The 24688-nt window shown below is 37.6% G+C and overlaps 1 protein-coding gene across 1 annotated transcript in view; it reads left to right on the forward strand.

Annotated features, from left to right (window-relative positions):
• The first annotated feature begins 625 nt into the window (after positions 1 to 625).
• Positions 626 to 24688, forward strand: part of CCDC186 (coiled-coil domain containing 186) — a 49830-nt gene continuing 25767 nt past the window's right edge. The window contains exons 1-4 of the mRNA XM_041743806.1: positions 626 to 809; positions 10879 to 11565; positions 16165 to 16291; positions 21392 to 21520. Of these exons, the coding sequence (XP_041599740.1) occupies positions 10940 to 11565; positions 16165 to 16291; positions 21392 to 21520 (882 nt within the window). The 5' untranslated portion in view covers positions 626 to 809; positions 10879 to 10939. The remainder of the gene's footprint in view (positions 810 to 10878; positions 11566 to 16164; positions 16292 to 21391; positions 21521 to 24688) is intronic.

Consider the following 24688-nt stretch of genomic DNA (forward strand, 5'->3'; position numbering starts at 1 on the left):
CCCGATGCGGGACTCGACCCCGGGTCTCCAGGATCACACCCAGCCAGGCGAGGACGCTTCCTGCGCTCAAGGCTCTCACAGTCTGGTGCCAGAGACGAATGCACGAATAGTTTATTATTAAACAATGGCAGTGGGCGCCAGGCTGTAGACAGGAACGCGGTGTTACGGAAACCCTCAGAAGCTGTCCCAGGGATGCACTGTCAGGCGACCAGGTAAACTGCTCCTGCTGATGCCGCCTAGGTCAGGTGCAAGGTTTGCGCATCGGAGCAAGGAAGTCACAATTTCGAATTCTTTTATTGCTTTATGCCCCTGACTAATACGAGAGGGGTCAAGGGTGAGGTGGGCTTCTATCCAATGAGAGCGTCCTGGCTTGGGGCGGGACAGACAGGACAGGACTAGCAGGATCGCCCGCGAGCCGACTCAGCCCGGGCGTGGATGCCCAGCGCGTCTGAGCGCCGGGATGGGGACTCCGGGGGCCGGAGGCGGTGCCGCCCTGGCCCCGCCCACCGAAGGTGCGTTGCGTCACACCGCCCGCGACTCGCCGATTGGCTCCTCCAGGGAGCCCCGCCCCCTCAGCTGTAGCGGGGCCGGCTTCGGCGTCGCCGCCATCTTTGTTGATGTGTCAGCTCCGCGGGGGTTTGGGGACGCGGAGACGGAGGGAGCGCGGTGTCGGCCCTGCCCCTGGTCGCTGTTCCCGGCGCCCGGTTCCCCGCCTCCTGTCTACCGGAGCCCACAATGGAGAGATTAGGCGTTCAGCCGGAGCTTCAGCGGCCTCGTTAGGGGCGCGGCCCGGGGCTCGGAGAAGTGGGGTGAGTGCTTGTCGGCCGCCCGGCGCCAGAGTCGCGGGGTCTGGGCGGAGGGATGCTCACCGCCCCCGCGGCTCGGCGGGTCCCGGCTCGGCTCGGCGCCCGGCCGGCCTGCCCCGGGGCTGGGAGGCCGGCGAGCGCTGGGGGGCGCAGTTAGGAGTCCGTCCTCCCTCGGGGCCGCGGCCGGGAGCGGGGAGCGGGGAGCGGGGAGCGGGGCTCGGAGGGCCGCCGCACGGGGGCCGATGGCCTGGCCCCTCCCGGCGCGAGCGGCGGCCGAGCCCCACCTGCTCGGCCAGATTTCGTGTACTGCATCGCCCGTCTCTGTCTCTCTCTCTCTCCCCAGGTTGACTGTGGGTCTGTGTTTTAACTGTTGGGGCGACTCTTTACAAACACTTCTTCCGTCTCTGTGATCTTAAGTAACTTAAAGACGGTTCTTTGGGATTTTTTTTGGGGGGGGGGAGTCTCCCGAGAAATGAGTGTTCTTGGTTGTTATGTTGCCTTTACTTCCAAGGACATCGAGGGATCCGACGCGCCCTGGCCGGTAAGGACATTTCAGATTCGTGCCTATCAAACTCCGAGCGAGGAGGGGAATGGGAAAGCCTGGTCTGGCACGTCCCTACCCCCGCCCCCCCGCAAGCCCGGGTAGAGCGCAGGTGCCACGAGCGCTTAGCTGTTAGCAATTGAACAACTGCAGCTAACGTTGACTTAGGTCTTGGTTCTTGTCTCGAGTAAAGAAGCCTGGATTTGGATTCGGAGCGCCTGGATTAGAATCTGCCCCCCACACCCCACCCCCTTGACCTGCTCGTTTTGTTACCTTATGGGGGTTAGTCTAATAAAGATAGTGGTGCACAGTGCCAGGCTCTTGCCAGTTTCCTCCGTCTGTGTGTGATGTGCCTTGATGCTAGAGCGTTTTTTACTTGTTACCGAATGATGGGCTGGAAGTTTTTTTGTAAGAAAAGCGTGCCGTAAATCCGTGGAACAGTATTTCAAAAGATGTGCTGGTAATCAAAAAATTAAAAAAATAAAATAAAAGAGAATGTGTTGGTACACTAATCGTGGGTGTAGCTTAGCTTTCCCGACTACAGACTACAACTTTCTATTTGCGCAGTTGATCTCGTGGGAAAGATTAAGGTTCAAGAGACGTTGACAATAAAACTGAACAATCTCCGTGTGAATAAGGCCGGTTTAGTCTCTGTACAACTACTTTTCAACTTTTATTCATCATTACAAAAATAGAAAAGTGATGATTGGCCTCGTTTTTTTTTTTTTTTTCTTTCTTTTTCAGTCTTTCATTTTAAGTTCAGTGAAGGTGTTGAGTAATTCGCAAATCTTACAAAGAACTAAAATTCCTTTTTACATTGCAGCAGGCAAACATGTATAAACACTGAAGAATCTACCTGGAAATTTCGTTTTTCCTGGAAATGCATGGATAGTGTTTATGTCAATGTTGTTATTCTTGAAACATTGTCAAGTTCAGAATACCAGCATATAAACGTGGAGATTTCTTTAATCAGTGAAAGTTCGAGAGAGAGTGTCATTGGTGTGTTCCAGTCTTACTGCTAACACAGTATATAGCACAGTAACTACTTTGTAAACTTTTAGTTCTTTCGTCCATAAATGCAAGAGTTTTCCTTTAGTGCTATTCAGTGAGAGCCTAACTGATGGCAGTCGCTTTGTATATTAAGTTTAAAAACATGTTTACAGCTACATGTAAGTTAAAACATGTTTAAAAATCATCAAGTGAAGGTAAAACAGCACAGAATACTTTTTTTTTTTTTTACTTAAATTCAATTTGCCAACTTACAGTATAACGCTCAGCACTCATCACATGCCCTCCTTAATGCCCGTCACCCAGTTACCGTATCTCTCCACCCACCTGCCCTTCTGCAACCCTTTGTTTCCCAGAGTTAGGAGTCTTTCATGGATTGTCTTTCTAATTTTTACCCGCTCAGTTTCCCTCCCTTCCATTATGGTCCCTTTCAGCATTTCTTATATTTCATATATGAGTGAAACCATATGATAATTGTCTTTCTCTGATTGACTTATTTCACTCCGCATTATACCCTCTAGTTCCATCCATGTTGATGCAAACGAAGAGATAATAGGTTGAAGCAGCCTCATATAGAAATTTAGAAAAATCATCTTTGCCTTTGAAGAATGGTAATCTGTAGAAGTTTTCCACTAACAATTTTTTTTTTAATTATTTATTCATGAGAGACACAGAGAGAGAGAGGCAGAGAGACATAGGCAGAGGGAGATGCAGGCTCCATGCAGGAAGTCCTGATCCCGGGACTCTGGGATCACGTGCTGAGCCAAAGACAGAAGCTCAACTGCTGAGCCACCCACTGTCCTTCCACTAATAATTTCAGGTTAAAGTGAGAATCCTTGACCTCAAATTCTGTTTGTTTTTTTCTTTCAGTAAAATTTAGGTTTTTCTTTTATCCCTTATTTCCTGCTTTAAATAATAAAACTGAGGGGCACTTGGGCGGCTATGTGGGTTAAAGCATCTGACTTATGCTCAGGTCATGATCTCAGGGTCTTGAAATTGAGCCAGCATCTGACTCCCTACTCAGCAGCAAGAGGAGTCTGCTGCTCCCTCTGCCCCTTCATGCTCAGGTCATGATCTCAGGGTCTTGAAATTGAGCCAGCATCTGACTCCCTACTCAGCAGCAAGAGGAGTCTGCTGCTCCCTCTGCCCCTTCCCTCGCTCGTGCACATGCGTGCACCCACTCTCATCTCTCTCTCTCTAAAATAAAATCTTAAAAAAGTTAAGCTGATTCTTGAATTTCTCATAAACGTTCACTGGGTTTGGGATATTGCAAATGTTAATATTTAGTGTTCTAGCGCAACACTGGGAGTTATAGATCATTTACATTTACAAATAATCCTCTAATCTTATTTTTTTCAGACTTCTTGAACTTTATTTCTTAGCTACTGAGATTTAAAAAATCTATTAGGCTAAGAATTAAACAGAAGGAAAGATAGCGGCATTAGGGGCAATAGACACAAAGTCAAAATTAAACCCAGCAAAGGAAAGTGTTGATTGGATTGTGAGTGTATTTGTCATTAAGACACATGAACTGATAGGCTGGTATAGGGATGATTATGGAGTAATTACTTAATGAATAATTTTTTTGGTAAACTTTATCATGCCTTATTAACTGAACGCAGGCCAAAGGTGGTTTCAAAATTTAAACATTAACCAGAACCTCTTAATAGAAGTCAGATTTACAACTTACCTTTAATTTTTTATTAGTCTTCCTTTTTGAAAAGGGAACTATAGGTCATTTGTTTTCCTTTTATTTTCAGATTTGGGAAAAAATTAGCCAAAAATACTTTTTATATTTTCTGAGACTTGTTAAAGTTTGTATAGTGATCTCTCTGTAGATAGCTTAAAAATATCTTTATTAACAGCTTTTTGCTTTTAAACTTATTGGATGGGTCTAAGTAAGTAAAATGATAATATGATACATGGTTTGATACTGTGATAGATGGTGTGGCTCCTTTTTTTCCTGGAATTCTGATGAGCCATAATTGCTCTTTTTCCTGTTATTCTGTTACGGGATTTGGTACTATTTTCAGGGACTCCTGCATCTAATGCCCTGAGTCTGTCTGGGGTTTTGTTGTTTTTTGTTTTTTAAAGACTTAATATTTAAGAGAACAAGATAAAGCACAAACAGGAGAGGAAGATAGAATCTCAAGCAGACTCCTCACTGAGTGTGGAGCCTGACTTGGGGCTTGGTCTCAGGGCTCTGAAATCACAACCTGAGCTGAAACCACAAGTCAGACCTTCAACCAACTGCACCACCCAGGTGCCCCGAGTCTGTCTTTTTAATATCTTTTTTCGGTAATGTAGTGCACATAACCACAAAATCTACTCTGAGTCTTTCGTGCAAAGCTAAACAATCCCCCACAGGGATAATTGACCTTGGCTTCATACTCTTTAAACTAGTAGAATAAAGGCAACTTTTAAAATTTAGTGATGTTTCATGTAAAGGAAGCTCAAGGTATTAAGGTTAAATTTTACCTACGAACTTAATTAGAATGTGAGTACTGTACAAAATATTTCTCCCTTTTGATAGAATTTAACCTAGAGTTCTTTGAAATAGGTAATTTAGGGGCAACTGGATGGCTCAGTGATTGAGCATCTGCTTTTGGCTCAGATCGTGATCCTGTAGTCCTGGGATCGAGTCCCACATCAGGCTCCTCAGAGGGAGCCTGCTTCTTCTGCCTCTCACTCTGTGTCCCTCGTGAGCAAATAAATAAAATCTTAAAAAAAAAAAAAAAAACTAGTTTAGTTTTTAAGTCTTTTTTTTTTTTAATCTGATTTGCATAGATTCACTTTCTGTGAACTTCAGTGTCTGATATTTTCATCACATGAAACAAAGTTTTCAGGTATCTTACACAGGTTCCTTTCTATTCTATTAGTTTATTCTGTTTAAAACCTTATCCAGAAAGTGTTTCTATTTTAAAGGTAATGTTCATCAAAAATCAGTTACTCAGGATTATGGTCAGATTATGTTGGATTATAGATGCATTTTTGATGTAATATATTCATTCTGATTTTAATTGTCATCAGAACTGGTCAGACATGGGATCCCTGGGTGGCGCAGCGGTTTGGCGCCTGCCTTTGGCCCAGGGCGCGATCCTGGAGACCCAGGATCGAATCCCACATCGGGCTCCCGGTGCATGGAGCCTGCTTCTCCCTCTGCCTGTGTCTCTGCCTCTCTCTCTCTCTCTCTCTGTGACTATCATAAGTAAATAAAAATTAAAAAAAAAAAAAAGAACTGGTCAGACAGATAAATTATTTTGTTCATGTTGCTTTCAAAGTGTATTTAGGGAATATGTGAAAAACTTGTCAATGTACTTTGCCTGCAAAGGACAGGAAGCCATTATATTGAAGAACAGGACCAGTCTCACAGACTCAACTTGCTTATTGGATGTTATTTGAGAAATATACAGGTGGTATTTGAGATTCACATGATATAGTTTGTAATTTAAAAATTTATAGTTTGTTGTAAATAATATTTATGCTGTACAGAGCCAAATTTTTCTATTGGATTTAAAACATTTACGCATATCTTTTATAGCTTCTGAGGCAACACTGACAGATGTTAATATTAAAATACTGTGACCACAAAGAATAAAAAATTTAACATAGAGCTTTTTTTTTTTTTTTTAAACATGGAGCTTTTATATGTATTGGTCCACAATACCAGAAGGTAAATTCCCTGAGGGATGCATGTTTTCTTCACTGCCATGTTCCCAACACCTAGAACACTGCCTGTGCACAATGCATGTTTAATACATGTTTGGGGAATGAATTAATAGTTGGGAAATATATTTGTGACTTGGTATTTTTGTATGAGGCTTTGTATGAGGCTGTTGCCAAATATCTGTGGATTGGATTCATTTGTATTTGCAGTTTCTTGAGTAAGTTTTTTATTGTTTATATATACTGCTAACTACTAAGAGAACAAGTATTAGTACTAAAAGCTGTTAAAGATAATGTTTTTATTTGTAAGGCTCTTAATATGGAAATAATTTTGTAGAAATGTGAGTTTTTTCATGAAAAAAATAAAGGGTGATAACGGTTGGCTTTAAGGCAGATAAATGTTTCTTGACCAGTTGCCTACAGCTGATGAGCTCCAGTAAGAGCGAAACCAATTCTCACTTTACTGAAACAGTATTGAAGTGTGAATTGGTCCTGTAGTACTGTCAGAAACAACTCTGAAAAAAAGTGCTTAAATTGAAAGGAATTTTGTGACTGTTAAGTTTTAAATATAGCATTTTTCCCTAATGAGTAAGAGTTGCTAAAAAGTCAAATAACCTGTGGCTTGTTTTTTTTTTTAACCTCCAAAAAGGAATAGATGTTGTAATCTATATCATCACTACATCTTCATATGTGAATGTGGATTCCATTTGTAGAAGCACTTATTTAAAACAGTCTTGTAAGCAAGTGTCTAGTTTTATATCCTCTTCCTTTAAACTACTCTTAGGCTGTTGGATCTTCAGTGATTTTGATAACTACCCCCAAAGAAAAAACTTGGACAACAACCAAACTGTCCTACATCTGTATGGCTAACTGGAGGCCTGCAAGAGGGCTCAGCTGACTGTTTTGGTTTTTTCCCCCTCTAGTTACCTGGTTAATAGTGCACACAATCAAGCTCATTATGGTGCCCCTCCTCCCCACCAATCTTTTACACTTAATCTTTGGTGATGGCTTTGTTGCACATGTATACATAGATTTTCCATAATCCATTTCCTTTTCTTTTGTGTCCAATTAGTATTCATTTGAGTTTCAGAAAACTAAGTTTGCAAGCTAAGTGGATACCAGATATCAATTTATGTGAAGATTTTTTCAAAGCCTGGCGTATTATTGAGCAACAGTATAGAAAGTACTTATTTTTTGAGGTTGAACAGCTTTCTTTAATTTACAGGAGAATAATATATAAAACAGTTTAAGCTAAGGTTATAAAAACAGGCTTTTTTTTTTTTTTAACGTAGACGAATATTCGGAATGAGACAAACTTCTATTGTTTTGCACTGTTTGTACATTGAGTCTCAGATCATTGTATAAACTCAGTGGACCCCACCCTCATTGAGAACTACTGAACAGCATTTAACATTTGCAAGAATGAATGTAAATGTAGTAGAGATTATATTTGTTTTATTATCAGGATCATATTGCTAGAGATTTAAGAGGTTTGTTTAGTTCAGAGTGATGTTCCTTCTTGCAAGTACGAGATCATTTAAAAAGCTGAAGACTGATCAGAAATGTCACAAGGAAGGCTGTGGCTGTGTGCTTAATGAGTATAAACTCAGTATGTTTTCATTTACATGAGAGTATTTTTGTACTTAAAGTGAGAGTAAATTTGGAGGAAGATGTGGCTTTAAAATTGGACCTTTGAATATAATTTGGCTCTGGATAGACTGAAGAGAATGACATTGTAGATGGGAGCAAAGCCATGGAAATGTTAATGTGTAGATTGGAGAAATCTTGAGTAGACAGCTCAGAGACTGGTAGATTATGGTGAAGGCCTAGGGTTTTAGAAATGTGTTGAGAGATAAGATTGGGAAAGTAGGATGACTGGTTTACTGAGGGATTGCAGCATAAAATGGTTTTAGTTTTTCCTTATTGGGTCTCTCATCGTACTGTGTAAAATGCTCTCATCCTTTCCACTTCCCTTTGAAGTACAGTCCCCTAATAATGTACTAGTTTGATGTTGTATCTTTCTGCCACTTTTGATTACTAGAGAAAATTTATTCCAGAAATTAAGACAGGTTTCAATCATTTGAAAAATAAAATAAGCAACACAAAACATTAATCACAGACTCCTTGTTCTACCTGAAGAAAGGTTGAAGGTATTAGCTTCTAGCTGCTTGGATTAAAGAAGAGGTAATTTGGCTCCAAAATATGTCCCTTTTTTTCCCTCTAGCTAGCCCTTTTGGAGTTGGGGGAAGGAGACCACCCAGTGGAGGCAGAATTCTTAATTCAGAAACCTCTAAAAAGGGAAGAGATAGGGCCTCAGTCTGATTCATCTGGTTGCATTTGGTGGTGGTCTCTGTGGAGGTAGTGTGTGGATTTTTTAGGGGCAGTATTGTAGCTTCCTGGTCCCTTCTGCCATCTAGGGCCGGCCCACTTCATAGGGCAGCTGCTATTCCTCTTTGGCAGAGTTATTATAGTATATAATCCAACCCTTTCTCTGGATTGGGTGACACTTGACCTGGTGCTGTCTCAAATCACTTGCCCATTTCATGCAGTGAGATTGAGAAACTAACATTTCAAGTGTTACAGATATGAAGTGATTACATCTGGTTTGGGTTGCAGGTAGAGGACAGTGGCAGTAGAAAGGAGGGTATAATTGGAGACATGAAATTGGTAAAAGAATATGAGGACAAAGGAAAGGAAGAAATCATAACCAAGAAAAATGATACCATTGACAAATGGGATTAACTGGGAATACTCAATTATAGGAGCTATCATTTTGATTTGGATTTTATGCTATTTTGAGTTTGAGGTTATGGTGGAACATCCATTCGAAATGTCTATATTCAGGTGAAGATTTGTTATCTGTAACTCAACACAGGACTGAAAGTAACTAATGTGGGTATCAGTGAAGAGCTGTTGAAATTATCAAAGTGCTTGCATTCTAAGAGGGAAAATAAATGTTGAAGACTGAATTGTGGAGAATATGAAAGCTGGATAAAAGGATAATTCTCGACAATTAGTGCCTTTCTCTTGACAAAGCATGGCACACAGTCTCTAATGATAAAGTTTCTTCTCTATGCTGGAGAGTCATAATACCTTTATGTATTCTCATTTAAATAGATTATCATTTTGGTCAGTTGCTAACATTTACTGGTTATGTTTAAAACCATTTTTTGATTGATTTCTAAATTAAGATTTCAAATTCAGCAACACATTTACAAGTTATATCTTAAAGTGACTTAGTTTAGGGAGAACTATATAAGTGGCTAATATCCCTATATGAGAATTATTTTACTTTGTTCTAGATTTTGGAATGCAGCATTCTATGAGGCCTTTTATTAATTTGCTGCATTAATTTGTATTGTGTAAACCAAGCCTTTAACACTACTGTGGGCTTCGTCTTATATATAACATGTATGCAGTAAGATAATGATAATTTCTATTTAGTGGTTTGGAAATATGTTAATACAGATGGGTAGTTTGTGGTAGTAGGGCCAAGGTCCATCCTAGCTGATACCCCAAAGGACAGACTAAACTAAAAACGAGGTGTTTAACAAACTGGTCTGTCTTTCTTAGTATTATTCTTCCCCATTTTTTGCATTCCTAGAATAATGTTCCTCAAGTAACAGTTTTATCACATCACTTCTGTACTTTAATTCAATACTTGAGAATCTACTATGTGCTAGAAACTATAGTACAAAAGTATCCAAGTCTATCATGATTTATTGTCACAAAATTCACTCCTGCAAATCAAAGCATTCTACGTGATGGTCTTCTCTCTCCCTCTGACCAGACCAGCATTTCTATCACAGACCGATGTAAATGTATATCTTTCTGTTACTCAAAAATTTTATATTTGTTTCTTTTTCATAAGTACATCTTCCATTTGAAATTATTTCTTTTCTAGTTTGTCAGAACTATGATGTCCCCTCTTTTTTTAATCCAACCTTATATGACATTGATAACCACCCCTATATATGCTTTTTGGTATGTGTTGAAAGAAGTTGACAATTGTTTTTCATCAAGATTGCTGGAATATTTTATATTTATCTGTCTTGGGATAATTTTTGGAGTTGACTAATTTTCAGAAAGTAGCTAAAATAGTAACCTTCATAAACAGCCTAAAAATGTATTCTAGTTGTTAAATTAGTTTTGTCAGTATTTCTTTTATGATCTGGGCAGTGTATGTGGGCTCCATTTGAGTTACCCTGAAAATTATGTATTCTTGATGAGAATGTTTGAAAGTCACCATGGTATTTTCCTAGATTTTTGCCTGGATAAAAAAAACCAAATTCCTATCAGGGATCTTTAACGTCCAGACTTCTTTTAGCTCAGCTTCAGGTGCCTGAGCTGATACTTGTGTTTTGTTATTTTCCTTCTCAGTAAATTTTTATTATCATTAATGTGTATTGTTTTATAATCATTCTCTTGTGTGTCTACTGCTGTCGTATTTCCTCAATATTTTCTTATAGACTTTTGAGATAGTCTTTTTCCCCTCATGGAGTTGAAGGAATTCTAAACAAGTCAATTGAATTCTAACAATTTAAACTCTAGCTATTTCATACCCAACATCTTATGGGGGTGTTAAGAAATGCCAAATTGTAGCTAAAGTGAAGTTGTGTGACTCAATTAAAGGAGAAAGAGTAAGACTTTGTAGCACCCTACTGATTGCAGCACACTCGGATTGACTGTGTTACTCAGGTTTTGGATTTTTCCGCTCTCGAAGTCTTAAAAGAGTTACTAGTGGTAAAATTTGTAGTCTTAGTTATTCCACATCATGGAGTTTGTGCAAATACATATGAGGTCTTGGTTTGAAAAAACTTTAACTTTTTAAAATTTTGATATTTTGACTTTTTTTAGATGTCAAACGAAGATCAGGAACAAATTTGAAGAAGTGCAGAGTGAGGTGGTGTCAATCAGCATGTCAGAGACAGAGCACATAGCCTCCATTTCCTCTGATAAAAATATTGGGAAAACATTTGAATTAAAGGAAGACTCCAGCAACTCATTTTCTGGTGATGAAAGCAGCTTAGAAAATGAATCTAAACTGTCATCATTAAACTTTGATAAAACTTCATGTCAGCCTAATGAATATAATGAAATTGAAGCACAGGAAAATTATATTCAGGATCATAGTGGAGGTGTGGATTCTTGTGCTAAAACAGACATATGCCCAGAAAATTCTGAACAAATAGCCAGTTTTCCTGGTGGAGATTTTACAAAGCAAGTTTTGAAAACAAATGAAACCGAGCAGACAGTAACACAAATATTGGCAGAATTAAGGTCATCTACATTTACAGAAGCAGCAAATCAAAAGACTTACTCAGAAAGTCCCTATGATACAGACTGCACCAAGAAACTTATTTCAAAAATCAAAAATGTTTCAGCATCAGAGGATTTGTTGGAAGAAATAGAATCTGAGCTCTTATCTACAGAGTTTGCAGAACACCGAGTACCAAATGGAATGAATAAGGGAGAACGTGCATTAGTTATGTTTGAAAAGTGTGTGCAAGAGAAGTATTTACAGCAGGAACACACCATAAAGAAGTAAGTTTTTAATTTTGAGGGTTTTTTTTTCCCCTGCCAGGATTAAAGATTGAATTCTTTAAAGGAAGGTATCATTTTGTCCATTTTTAATTCCACAATCAATGGACATGTATGTTGTAGTTGATCAACAAATATGTAATTACCAAATAATTCAGCAAATGTTAAGTTTGATGATTTAATATATGTCTAAGTGAATAAATACTAATGTGATTCATTAAAGATCTAGAAGTATTCATAAAGACAACTCATGTTTTTCAGTTTTGAAAGAATATGGAGCAGAATAGTGTCAAAACTATGAGAAATTCAAAAGAAAATGAGAGTCATAGAATTCAAAAAGATTTTCTTAAAATTCTCGTTTTAAATTCATTGGTTTTACAAATTAAAATTTAGAGAAGAATTGTTTGGTTATTAGTAATGAGAATGTAGTTACTTCTAGACTTCCCTTGGATTTATAGAGTTAATGATAGTTCAATTTTGTTTCATCTTTTCCTAATGGTATTATATCCTCTACTTTTATTCTAGATTTTGTATCTAAGTGTTTCAGATGTTTGGGTAGTCTTTTATAACCTTTAAAGGAAAATAAAATGTACTGACCTTCACTATAAAATACAGACTGTTTCTCTTTTTTAAAAATGGTATTTAAGAAGAAACTTGTAGTGCGATGTCTGTACATAGAAAAAGGGGAGGAGAAAGTCTCTATACTAGAGGAGGGTGACAAAAAAATAAACCATAATCCAACTGTTGCTAGATATGTAACTGGCTTTTAATGATCTCCTTGCTACTAGTGTTTACTCTTCTAGACTTTCTTTCCTTTCTTTAAAAAAAAAAGATTTTATTTATTTATTCTTGAGAGACACAGAGAGAGGCAGAGATGTAGGCAGAGGGAGAAGCAGGCTCCATGCAGGGAGCCTGATGTGGGGCTTGATCCCGGGACTCCCAAGATCACTCCCTGAGCCAAAAGCAGATGATCAACTGCTGAGCCACCCAGGTGCCCCTCTGCTAGACTTTCTTGTTCAGTGGATCAGTCTTCCCCAAACCAGCTTAGCCTTCATTGGTTTATCCAGTGAACTTTAATCTCTTAGGTGTCCAGAGCCCTTCTTTTTTTCTATTTTTTGTTTTTATTTTAGATGATGACAAAATACACATAAAATTTACCATCTTGTTTTTAAATGTACTGTTCAGTAGTGTTAGGTTTATTCACATTTTTGTGCAATCTCCACAGCTTTTTCATTTTGCAAACTGAAGCTTCATACCATTCAACTCCCAGTCCCCTGCCTGACAACCACTGTTCTACTTTCTGCTTCTAAAAGTTTATTCTTGGTACTTTATATAAAGTGGAATCATATAGTATTTGTCTTTTTATAACTGGTTAATTTCACTTAGCAGATGTCTTCAAGGGTCACCCAAGTTGTAGCACCTGTCAGAAATGCCTTTTTAAGGACAAATAATATTTTATGTATATGCCATATTTTCCTTATCCATTCATTTGTCAATGGACATTTGAGTTGCTTCCACATTTTGACTATTGTGAATAATACTGTGAATGTGAGTATATAAATATCTCTTGAGACTCAAGGCCCTACTTACTGCTGCCCCAAAACTAGTGGCTGCCACTTCTACTCCTATCCTTACTGGAATGCTGCTATTATAAATAAACTGTTTTGTTTTTTTTTTACTTAGAGCATTGGTGCTTTCACCATTGTTGAATTTTTTAGGGTAATTTCCTCATTTTTCTATTTGTACCTGTTCTTCCAGATCCTTTTTTTTTTTTTTTTGAGACTGTCTGATGCTTCTTCCCATTCACCTTAGATCTGTACTCATCTTTTGCTTTTCTTGTAAATTGTCAGATGTACACTGAATAATAACAGCAAATACCTATATGTTGTTAATTATGTGCCTGGCACTTCATATACATGTATTAACTCATGGAATCACAACAGTCCCCTGTGGTGTGAACTATTACTCCTGTTTTACAGATGAGGTACCTGAAGCATGGAAAAATTAAGTAATTTGCTCAAGGTCACATGTTAGTAAATGCCCAAGTTAAAATCTGAGCCAAGATAGTTTTTTTCAACGTGGTTATCTGAAATGAACTAGTTAGAAGTTGTTAAATTTATCTAAAAATATTAGGAATGCAATAAAAAAGTCTTTCTTGCCGCAGGCTGTCAGAACGGTGGCAGCATGGTACACTGGGGTGTAGGCAGTTTCCAGAAGCCTGCAGTTGGAAGAGTCCCACTTCCATGTGCAAAACTGTTTTGTGGTTCACATCAGCCTCTATGAATCAAACATTTTTCATCTCAGTGAGGGGGACGATACCTGAATTGTTTTATAGACATTAAGGCATTATAAAAATATTTTTTTTTAACTAAGTTAGTCTTTTGTTATGCACAGAATACTTTTAATTCCAAATACAATGCTTTGTGACTCAGGTTAGCTGTAGAACACGCATTTTTTTTTCTTTTGCCTTCACTTAATATTCTATAAAGAAAACTATCTTTTAGTTTGTTTGGCTTAAATTTTCATGAGTGCATCTATTTCCTAGCATCACTATTTACACATCCATTCCTCTATTTTCTTTTTTTTTATTAATTTTTTTATTTTTTAATTTTTTTTATTTATGATAGTCACACAGAGAGAAATTGAGAGAGACAAAGACACAGGCCGAGGGAGAAGCAGGCTCCATGCACCGGGAGCCCGACGTGGGATTCAATCCCGGGTCTCCAGGATCGCGCCCTGGGCCAAAGGCAAGCGCTAAACCGCTGCGCCACCCAGGGATCCCCCCATTCCTCTATTTCCTAGCATCAGTGTGTTGTCCAAAGACCCAACCAGAATTCTTAATTAAGAACGGTTAGTTGTGCATCGGATGTGACAGTTTGAGGGTTCGCTGCTTTTCCACTTCTGCCTTCCTAGATTGCTTACTTGTAAACTGCAGCCAGGATCCTTTGCTTCAGGTAGTTTTCTGCAACAGCTTGAGTGTACACCAAATCAAATAAATAATCTAAGTTAAACCACTGTGCCAAAAAGGCTTGAAGAAACTTGCATGGTATGTTTTTCTCCTTCCCAAGTATTTGCATGATTTGCTTTCTTGCTGTGGTCCTGTGCTCCTCAGAGAGGGCCATCCGGACTACCTTATCTACATTCACTGCCTAAGGGCGCCTGAGGAGCTCAGTCAGGTGAGCGTCTGACCCTAGGCTGCACTGGTGATCTCAGGGTGGTGATATAGAGCCTGTTATCCAGCTCTGAGCTCAGTGGGAAGTCTGCTGGAGATTCTCTGCCTCTGCCCTCCTCTGCCCTGCCGCAGCATCCTGCGCAGTCTCTCTCTCTCTCTCTCTCTCTCGCTCTCTCTCTCAAATAAATACATCTTAAAAAAATAAAATAAAATCACTGCTCAAGTCGCTCTCTGTCCTCTTGCCCTCCTTTACTTTTTTTTCTTTTTTACCTAATAGGACATGATCACTGCCTGACATTTTATTGTATTGTGTTTATTTTCATTTTCTCCCTTTGAATATAACTACCGTGAGGGCAGGGATGGTTTGCTGACATAACTTTTAGCACACTGAAGAATATAGGTACATAGTAGGTACCCAATAAGCATTTGTCCAGTGAATGAGCATCTTCAAAGAAGGGAAAGGCCTAGACTATGGAATTAGACCTGGGTCCAAATCTCACTTCAGCCACTTAGTAGCTGTGTGACCTGGAACAAGTGCAGGGCTTCAGGTTTTTTGCTTTTTTTATTTCTTAAAATTCATAAAATAGATAATTTCATAGGCTTCGTAATTTCATAAACCTGAATATTAAATGAAATTATGCACTTAAGGATAAACCTAGTGAATAGTAATTGTGCAATAAGTATTAAGTAATAGTTATTGCTATTAATAATTCAAAAATACTAGTTGTTAACTTCTTGAGGTATCTTATGTCAAAGTCCTGAATACTGCACAGGTAACTTTTAAGGCTTTATTTATATTTTTCTAGGGGACTCAAAATGAAATTTCTGCTTGAACTTTTATATTTTTTAATTTTATTTCAGTGTCTCTTGTAACTATCATTAGAACATCGTTGAAATATTCTTAAAATCTAAATAAAGCAAGATTTTTCACCCTCAGCATTATTGACATTTAGGAGATCACTCTTTGGTGGTGGGGGGTGCTGTACTGTGCATTATAAAATGTTTAGCAGCATCCCTGACCTCCATCCAAAAGAATCTAGTAGCAATCCCCCCACCTCTGTTGTGACAACCAAAAATGTTTCCAGGCAAATGCCTGGAAGGACTTTGCCTCAGGTTGAGAACCACTGACCTGGAGGAATTCAAATACAGACGGGATGAAGTAAATAGCTGAGATACCCAAAGTGGTAAACTTAAAAGAATGTGGTTTTCTTTATCTGATTATATTTCACTTGATTTGAAATATGCAAATTTCTGCAAGAAGTTAATACCCTGACCACCAGAGAATGTTCTATAAAATACAATGTCTCATTACAAAAGGATTACTTAGGAATGTTGATATATTAATCAGAAGTATATCTAATCTGCAAACACTGTATTTCACATCTCCATTTTTAATTGTGTTTTACTTATACTGCTGTTTTTGTATTTAGGTTAATTAAAGAAAATAAGAAGCATCAGGAGCTCATCTTAGACATTTGTTCAGAAAAAGACAATTTAAGAGAAGAACTAAAAAAAAGAACAGAAACAGAGAAGCAGCATATGAGCACAATTAAACAGGTAAAAAGGCAAAAAATCTTTAAACACTATACTTCAATTTGTAAAATAAATGCCTTCCTGAAAAATCTATGTATAAATTGAAATTCTGTAAGCTAAATTGTATTTTAAATTCAGAGGATTGCTTGGTATATAAAGCATTCTTTTTTTTTTGAAATGGGAATCATCTGATTTTTTTTCTCGTGTAAAAATTTATATTTTTATAGGATATGTGTGAGTGTATTCTATATGTAATAGAAATCTGAGGAAGAAAAGATTTGATTTGGCAAATAGACTTTCCACTACTTAAAGAAGAAGCAATATATACCTTATACCTTATATATATGTATATATATATATATATATATATCCAGCATTAGAATATTTTTAAGCTTATAGTTTAAGATGATTCCATTCTCAGTGTTATTGTGTACTATACTGGAAAACTGGCTCTCTTTCAGAATTTTATCTGGCTAGCTAGCTTCTCCAGTTTGTCTTTCCTCTTTTTCTTTCCTTTTTAAATTTTTAAAAAATGAATTCTGATGTATGGATCAACAAAGTGAATATTCAGACTTGTGGCAAAGCTGAGCTGCTCTTTATCTTATTGAGCTGCTTTTTTTCTTCTGTAGACAGGATTAGAAGCATTTTAACCTTAAAAGTCTTTCCTTTTGTCTCATCCATCACCAAAAACTATATAATGAAAAAAAAAAACAATAAACAATTGATAATAAAAAAATTAAACCAAGTTTTACTTGCTTATGTCTTGGTATATTTAATGTACCATTACATAGTTGGAAGGTGATAGTATTTATAAATTTTACTTGCTTAATCCTCACTTTTATGTACTTTAGAGCTATACCATAGTAAAAACAAACTTAAAACTTTAAAGTGTAAGGGAGGCTTACAAATGGACAGAAGCCAGCTTTTAGTAGGCAGGTCACTGCTGATGATCAGAAACTAAAGACCAAAAATAGGGGAGAGAACCCAAGCTGTTCTTTTCATGAGCTTGTTAGTGGTTGTGCCTTTTTAAAGGAGAAAATTGGATTCTAGTTTCTTTTGCTAGCCAATATAGCAGGATTCTTTTTTCTTAGATTAATCTCTAGATCTTCACCTTTCAATATGGCAGCCACTAGCCACATATAGCTATTGAGTACTTGAAAGGTGGCTAGTCCAAATTAAATACTTTATGAAATACACAATTTTGTGGACTTAGTATAAAAAAAGTAAAATATCTCCATTTCTAAAGTAAATTGATTATGTGTCAAAGTGTTAATATTTTGGATATATTAAGTTTAATATTAATTTCACGTTTTGCTTCTTAAAATGTGTCTACTAGAAAATATAAATTACACATGTGGCTTGAATTGGACACTGTCACTCTAGGTAATTTTGTCATAAGGGAAATTATACACATGTTCTATGAGCTAACATTTTATTTATTTTTTTAAGAGGTTTTATTTACTTATTCATGAAAGACACAGAGAGAAAGAGAGGCAGAGACACAGGCAGAGGGAGAAACAGGCTCCATGCCGGGAGCCCGATGTGGGACTCGATCCCAGTACTCCAGGATCATGCCCTGGGCCGGAGGCAGACACTAAACTGCTGAGCCACCCAGGGATCCCAATATAAGCTAACACTTAGGGTTTTTTCAGCAGCTTTATTGAGATATAATTTACATACCATGTAGTTCACCCATTTTAAGTATACAGCTTAATGGTTTTTAGTAGTACAACCTTCACCACAATTTTAGAACATTTATCAACTACCCCCAAAGAAACCCCATATCCATTGGTAGTCCTTAGGATTTTCTGTATATAAGATCATGTCATCTGCAAATAGAGAGTTTTACTTATCCTTTCCAAGTGCCTTTTTTTGTTTTTTTTTTTTTGTTTTTTTTAATTTTTTTTATTTATTTATGATAGTCACAGAGAGAGAGAGAGAGGCAGAGACATAGGCAGAGGGAGAAGCAGGTCCATGCACCGGGAGCCTGATGTGGGATTCGATCCCGGGTCTCCAGGATCGCGCCCTGGGCCAAAGGCAGGCGCCAAACCGCTGCGCCACCCAGGGATCCCTCCAAGTGCCTTTTATTTCATTTCTTACCTAATTGTCTGGCCTGGACCCTCCAATATGGGGTTGAATAAAAGTGGCAAGAATGGATATCTTGTTCTTGTTCTTGATCTTAGGGAGAAAACATTTAGCTTGTCACCATTAAGTACTATACTAGCTGTGCTAGCATTCACAGATGCTCTTTATCAGGTTGAAGAAGTACATTTTTATTCCTACTTTGCTTAGTGTTTTTATTATGAAAGAGTGCTGAATTTTATCAAATGCTTTTTCTGCATTTATCGAGGTTATCATATGTTTTTGTTCTGTTGATATACATTACATTAATTGGTTTCTGGATGTTAAGCCAGCCTTGCATTGCTAGAATAAATAGCTTTGGGTCATGGTATATGATTCTTTTTATATATTTCAGGATTGGTTTGCTAGTGCTGTAATTTCCATTGATTGAGAATTTGTCTATATTCAGAAGAGATACTGGTCTTATAGTTCTTTTTCTTGTGATTTTCTTGGTCTTAGTGTCAGGGTAATACTGAAGTCATAAAATGAGTTGGGAAGTGTTTCTTTTGGGGGGAAGTTTGTGAAGAATTGATATGGTATTAATTCAGGGCATCTGGCTGGCTCAGTCTGAGGGGAGTGTGTGACTCTTGATCTTAGGGTCATGAGTTTGATTGAGCCCCATGTTGGGAATAGAGATTACTTAAAAATAAAGTCTTAAAAAAAAAGACTAGGTATTCTTTAAATGCATGGTAGAATTTATCTGTGCAGTCTCCTGGGCTTAAATATTTCTTGGTAGGTTTTGTTGTTTATTATTATTTTTTTACTAATTAAATCTACTTATAGGTCTGCTCAGATTCTCTCTTCTTGAGCCAGTTTTGGTAGTTTGTGCCTTTCTAGGAATTGTCCTTTTATTTCATCCAAGTTAAATTGGTCATAGTATTCATTTATACTGTTTTTATTTCTATAAGGTTAGTGTGTCTCTTTTTTATTTCCATTTGAGTAATTTGAGTCTTTCTCCCACACCTCCTTTTTTGCCTAAAGGTTTGTCAATTTTGTCAATCTTTTCAAAGAACCGTTTTGTTGAATTTTCTGTTTATTTTCTATTTAATTTTCATTCTAATATTTATTATTTTCTTCCTCTTGCTGGCTTTAGGTTTAGTTTGCTTCTCTTTTTCCAGTGCCTTAAGATGAAAGTTTGGTTGTTGACTTGAGAGATTTCTTTTTTTTTTTTTAATATAGTTATAGCTGTGAATTTCCCTCTAAGCACTGCTTTAGGTATATCCCCTAAGTTGTGTATGTTGTGTCTTTGTATTCCTAATTTCCTCATATTTTCTAATTCTCCTTGTGATTTTTCCCATTGTTTATTGAAGTGTTAATTTTAACGTATTTGTGAGAATCTGAGATTTCTTGCTGTTACCAATTCTAGTTTCATTTCATTATAGTTTAAGAACATATTTTATAAGATTTCAATCTTTTAAGCTTATTGAGATTTATTTTATGACCAGGCATATGTTCAGTCCTAGAGAATATTCCATGTCCACTTGATGAGCATGTATATTCTCCTGTTGTTGGATGGAATGTATAGATGTGTTAGATCCAGTTGTTTTATAGTTCTGCTCAAGTCACCTGTTTCCTTGTTAATCTTCTATCTGGTTTTGTCCGTTATTAAAAGTGAGGTATTGAAGTCTCCCAACTATGAATTGCCTCCTTCATTTCTATCAGCTTTTGGTTCATGTATTTTTGTGCTATGTTATTAGGTACATATATACTTAGAATTATTGATCGACCATTTAATCATTATAAAATCTCTCTCTCTCTCTCTCTTTCTCTCTGGTAACATTTTTTTTTTTTTTGTAGTTTATTTTGTATATTAGTATAGCCACTCCTATTTTTTTATGGTTATTTGCTTGCTGGATCTTTTTCCATTCTTTCTCTTTCAGTCTCTATCTTTGAATCTAAAGCATGTCTTACATATCGTGTCTTGTTGGATTGTGTTTTTAATTATATCTGATAATCTCTGGGTTTTGATATAAATAGTTAATATAATCTCATTTAATGCTGTTATTGACAGTAGATTTATGTCTGCCATTTTTTTTTAAGATTTTATTCATGAGAGACAGAGAGAGAGAGGGAGAGAGAGAGGCAGAGACATAGGCAGAGGGAAAAGCAGGCTCCTCACAGGGAGCCCAATGTGGGACTTGATCCTGGGACTCCAGGATCATGACCTGAGCTGAAGGCAGACCCTGAACCGCTGAGCCATCCAGGCATCCCATATGTCTGCCATTTTTTTTCATATGTCTCATGTCTTTTTGTTCCCCTATTCCTCTCTTACTGCTTTCTTTTGCATTAAGTAAATATCTAACATTTAAATTTCTTTCATTAAAAAATAAATAAATAAATCTCTTTCATATTTTCAGTATATTTTTGAGTTATTTACCTGGTGATTGTTCTAGAGCTTGCCACATACATCTTACCAGAAACTGCATCAGCTTTATACCTTAATTCTAATAAGATTTAGAAGGAGGACACCTGGGTGGCTCAGCGGTTGAGCGTCTGCTTTTAGCCTAGGGCATGACCCTGGGTCCAGAGATCGACTCCCACATCAGGCTCCCTGTGAGGAGCCTGCTTCTCCCTCTTTCTATGTCTCTGCCTCTGTGTCTCTCATGAATAAATAAATAAAATCTTAAAAAAAAAAAAAAAGATTTAGAAACATTGCTAACATTTACTTTTGATTTCTGTTTGAAGTATATTCATTACATTCCTTTTTTTTTTTTTTTTTTTTAATTTTTATTTATTTATGATAGTCACAGAGAGAGAGAGAGAGGCAGAGACACAGGCGGAGGGAGAAGCAGGCTCCATGCACCGGGAACCTGATATGGGATTCGATCCCGGGTCTCCAGGATCGCGCCCTGGGCCAAAGGCAGGCGCCAAACCGCTGCGCCACCCAGGGATCCCTATTCATTACATTCTTTATGTTCCCTTTCATTGTTTATATTTATTTAAAGTGTTGGTAGTCTCTTTGGTATAGCTATAAAAATAATCTGGAAATAATTTTCTTTACAGTTAGAATCAAGAATAGAGGAACTTAGTAAAGAAGTTAAAACTTCCAAAGAAAAACTAGTAGCTCAAGACATTGCAGCTAAAAATGCAGTTCAGCAGTTGCATAAAGAGATGGCCCATCGAATGGAACAGGTATTTTTCAAATCATTATCATTATTAGCTTTATATTCTGGTGACTTTTTCTTGTTTATTATAAACTAATCTGTTAGACTATTTCGGGTATCAGTAGTATCTTAAGAATGGGTAATTTTTTTAAAAAAATGCTAAAGCAACACATAAATACATGCTAACTACAAAAATATTTTTTTAATAAATTGAGGAAGTATACAGAACAAAAAGTGAAAATCCTCCTTCATTTGTACTTCTCTCTTCCTGTGCCCAAATCCTTGGTATCCCATTCCTTGTTCCAAGGTTAACTGTTGATATTTTGGTTATGTATCTTATCATGTATACATGTATAAGGCACAGAAGCTTATGTGTATGTATTCATAAACATATTCTTCCTACTTAATTAGAATCTTACTGTGCATCTTGTTGGATTTTTTTTTTTCCTACTTGGTATACCTGATCATCTCCTTGAGAGGTATATATAGATTTCAGAAGAGAGCATTTAAGCATTGTTTTTGTATTACTACCTGAGCTCTTTTTTCTTTTCTTTTTTTTTTTTAAGATTTATTTATTTATTTAAGAGAGCATATGTGAGGACATGAGTATGGGGCTGGGCAGAGGGGAGTGCAGAGGGAGAAGTGGACTCCCAGCTAAGCAGAGAGCCAGAGGCAGCAGGGCTTGATCCCAGGATCCTGAGATCATGACCTGAGACTAAGGCAGATGCTCAACCTACTGAGCCACTGGGTGGCCCTGAACTCCTTCTCAAGTATGGAATCTTACTTACAGTCAACTTCATTTCCTAGCATAGTGCCTGACTATTGGTTGTTATGATGAATTGAATCAGGAAGTATTAACTGACTATATAGGTAGAATGAATTTGAACCTTATACTTGTAAGAGGATAGATTTACAAATTCTCAGGTAATTTACAGCATGTTTCCTCCCGCCATATCCTCATGGCCTGGTATTGGGAAATGTCTACAGGGCAGTTCAAGCTTAACATACCGCTCTGGATTCCTGCTTCCCCTTAGCTTCTTTGGCCCTGGGGAGTTTCTCATACTTTCTTGAGAACTTACCTGTTTATTAAAAGGATGTTTGTGGGGCACCTGGATGGCTCAGTCTGTTGAGCATCCAACTCTTGGTTTCAGCTCAGGTTGTGGTCTCAGGGATATGAGATTGTGGGATGAAGCCCCAAGGGGGCTCCAGGCTCAGTGGGGAGTCTACTCTCCCTTTCCATCTGCCCCTCCCCTCTCTGTATGCTTGCTTGCTTGCTCTCCCAAGTAAAGAAACCTTTAAAAAATAAAAGGATATCTGTTGGATTTCATCTAAATATTTTGGATTTTGGATGGGGATAATTTATCTGCCATGTTTCAAAAAGCAGTACTTCTTATGTTTTAATTTTAGCAGGCTGTTGTATTTTTTTTAAAGATTTTTATTTATTCATGAAAGACACCAGAGAGAGAGAGAGAGAGAGGCAGAAACCTAGGCACAGGTTAGAGGCAGGCTCCTCGCAGGTAGCCTGATGTGGGACTCGATCCTGCACCCTGGGATCACGCCCTGTGCTGAAGCCAGATGCTCTGTCGCTGAGCACCCAGGTGTCCCAGACTGTTGTATCTTGATTATCTTATTCATGCTTTCTTTATGTTCATCCAAGTCAATGATAAACATCTTAAACTGGTCAAATGCAAAGACTTACTGGCTTTTCTTCCTTTATCTATGCCATAAATGGACTTTCTAGGGAAGCTTAAGTAGTAATTACTATATTACTGTATAGTAATACTATACTATATTATCTTGTTTAATGCTCCCAGCAGTTCTGGGAAGCAAGTGCTGCCATGGTCTGGGTTGAGACCTAGAAACATGAACTTTAAGCACCCCAGGTTATTCCTTTGCAGCTGATCCACAGATGACTGAGTAACAGGACATCCCTGCTATAGTCAAGAACCTTACAGTTTTGGGCAGCACCAGTGGCTTCGCAGTTTAGCGCTGCCTTCAGCCCAGGGCGTGATCCTTGGAGACCCCGGATTGAGTCCCACATCAGGCTCCCTGTATGGAGCCTGCTTCTCCCTCTGCCTGTGTCTCTGCCTTTCTCTCTCTCTCTCTCTGTGTGTGTGTCTCTCATGAATGAATAAAATCTTAAAAAAAAAAAAAAAAAAAAAGAAAGAAAAAACCTTACAGTGTTTAACTTTATCTACTTTGTCTCTTTTCTGGTTTTTCCACTTCTCATCTCTCAATTTCAGTGAAGCTTCCATCCTGCCATCAGTTAGTTATCTTACTTAAACACACGTTTAATAAAAGGTTCCGATGTATAAATCTTTTGGCTTCCCATTGCCTGTAGGATAAAATCTCACCTCATAAGCGTGATAAGAGAAGCCCTTCTTCCTTTGAAGATTTAATCTCTACCAGTCTATTTCATAACTACTTCCTCCCCAGTCCAACCAGCATGCCAAATTTAAATCCTATAAAATGTCTTGATAGCCTCCAAAAAAATCATGCTATTTTATACCCGTAGGTATTTGCACATTTCTTTATATATTGTATGTATATATGTTAAGGTAATGTATAAATGTTTTGTTTATATGTTGTTCATACTAGGTAGTGAGCTCTTCTGGGACAGAAGCCACACTTTTTGTATTTCTAAAAGCCAATATGTTGTCTGAGGACTAACTTATGAAACCAGACTTCTTTTGTTTTTTTTTTTTTGTTTTTTTTTTTTAAACCAGACTTCTTTTGAAGTGAATGTTGCCATTAATTGCCTTTTCTAAGAACAGTTATTCAGTTATCTAAAAGTATAGCTAATTCAGTTAACCAATTCCAGTACAATTTTCTCAGTCCTTGTCCACAATTACATTGTGAAACCCTCAGGGATCTCTGATATTCCTATTCTAGTGATTCCCTTAATTTCTCTTGAAAATTAGCAGACTGTTTCAGTGGGGGGGAAAAAATCCCAATTGGGCAATTTTAAAAAGTGTTTGTATAGTATTCTGAGTGTCTATTAGATGTACTTATCAGCTGTTCCAGAACTTCATGAAACATTCTTAGTCAGTTAATTTTCATCAGAGCATGAGAGCTTTTCCTACATTCTCTTAACATTATACATCTTCAATTCAATTATAGTATCAGTTGGCATTTACCACTAGATACCACTGAAAATCCCTAAAATTTAAGGTTCCATCTTTTATAACATGAATAT

Source organism: Vulpes lagopus, chromosome 2, assembly GCF_018345385.1.
Source record: "Vulpes lagopus strain Blue_001 chromosome 2, ASM1834538v1, whole genome shotgun sequence".
Classification (NCBI taxonomy): domain Eukaryota; kingdom Metazoa; phylum Chordata; class Mammalia; order Carnivora; family Canidae; genus Vulpes; species Vulpes lagopus.